The sequence below is a fragment of a genome (genome assembly GCF_019968955.1).
Source record: "MAG: Porospora cf. gigantea A chromosome Unknown PgA_NODE_10544_length_1191_cov_1939.18, whole genome shotgun sequence".
Lineage (NCBI taxonomy): Eukaryota > Apicomplexa > Conoidasida > Eugregarinorida > Porosporidae > Porospora > Porospora cf. gigantea A.
This window is the reverse complement of record NW_027151251.1, coordinates 1-1,191: the sequence shown is the minus strand read 5'-3', so window position 1 is coordinate 1,191 and position 1,191 is coordinate 1. Positions and strand designations below refer to the sequence as shown.

The 1,191-nt window shown below is 55.1% G+C and overlaps 1 protein-coding gene across 2 annotated transcripts; it reads right to left on the bottom strand.

Annotated features, from left to right (window-relative positions):
• Positions 1 to 31: 31 nt before the first annotated feature.
• On the bottom strand, positions 32 to 844 carry KVP18_001441 (uncharacterized protein; the record flags this gene model as incomplete). Of its 2 annotated transcripts, none has more annotated exons than XM_067951448.1 (1): positions 32 to 844. In XM_067951448.1, one exon carries the CDS (start codon positions 842 to 844, stop codon positions 32 to 34), a length of 813 nt encoding a protein of 270 aa, XP_067813976.1. The 2 variants fall into 2 exon arrangements, with proteins under 2 accessions (XP_067813976.1, XP_067813975.1); XM_067951447.1 differs by having other exon boundaries at positions 32 to 811.
• Between the last annotated feature and the right edge of the window lie 347 nt (positions 845 to 1,191).

The following is a 1,191-nucleotide window of genomic DNA, read 5'->3' as shown; positions in this document are numbered from 1 at the left end:
CTAATCTACAACTACACATTAGGATCACAGTTTATTCGCTGCTCCCTATCTTGGTCGCCTCTAACATCCACCGGAGGCTGGCATGGTCCGTGTGGACCGTGAAAGCTCGGCCTCGGAGGAAGGCGTCGAACTTCCTCACGCCTTCAACGATGGCGAATGCTTCTTGCTCGTAGACGGGCCAGCGCTCCATCGGACCCGTAAGGGCCTTCGAGTGGAACGCGACCGGAAGCCAGCGGCCCTCTCGTTTAACCGAGAGGATGGCTCCGACTGCGACGCCTGAGGCATCCGTCTCCAGGAGATACTCGTCACCTTCCACTGGAATGGTGAGGACCGTCTCTGAGAGTCGTTGAACGGCGAGCTGAACCGCAGCGGTACACTCAGGTGTCCACTGGATCGCTCGGCTCTTGGACTTCCCGTTCACCTTTGGGGATGTGACTGCTCCGCAAAGGAGAACCGGGGGCAGAAGGTCTAACTGCCGTAGGGCCGAGGTACGACCTTCTAGGGTCCTGACCACCTGCACGTCGTTGTAGACTGCCTTGAGCTGTTGCACGAAGCGTGCGAGGCCCTTCTTCACTTCCTTGATGCGGGTTCCATTGAACCCGAAATAGAAGGACTCCTCCGAGATGTCGCCTATCTGTCGACCTCGTCGACGAATGTGGTGGCGGGTAACCTCTTCGGGGAGATCGGTTACGATGAAGGTGGTGTCTTTAGGGTGGTACAATGACAGAGGTGGGGCTCCGAGGAACCAACGCGCGACTCTGATAGAACTCGCGTGACCCCATTGGAACACGGTAGCGTTCTGAGGGTCCATTATCGTTATGCTATTTCCATTTCCTACAAGCATTTCACATGATTCTGGCCCCACATTATGTCCGCCGTGACGTGCCCCCTCCCCCATGAACTAACTCCGATACGTTCCAACCCCAACCCGCCGTAACCGAAATGACACCGACTGGGTCTCGAACCCCCCCGGATTCTGACCATTCGCTTGTGAGGTCAAAATGGTAACCAACCGCACCAACACGGGTTTCCGCTAACGCGCTCAAATCCGTGGTCTCCCCCTTAATATCTCCGATACCGAAACATGAGATTAATACCGAAACTTGAGACCAAACGGCTCCTCTCCCTCCGATATAATGAAATTCCCAATTCCATATACTCCCTAGTATCGCTAGTATTCCATATTCCCTT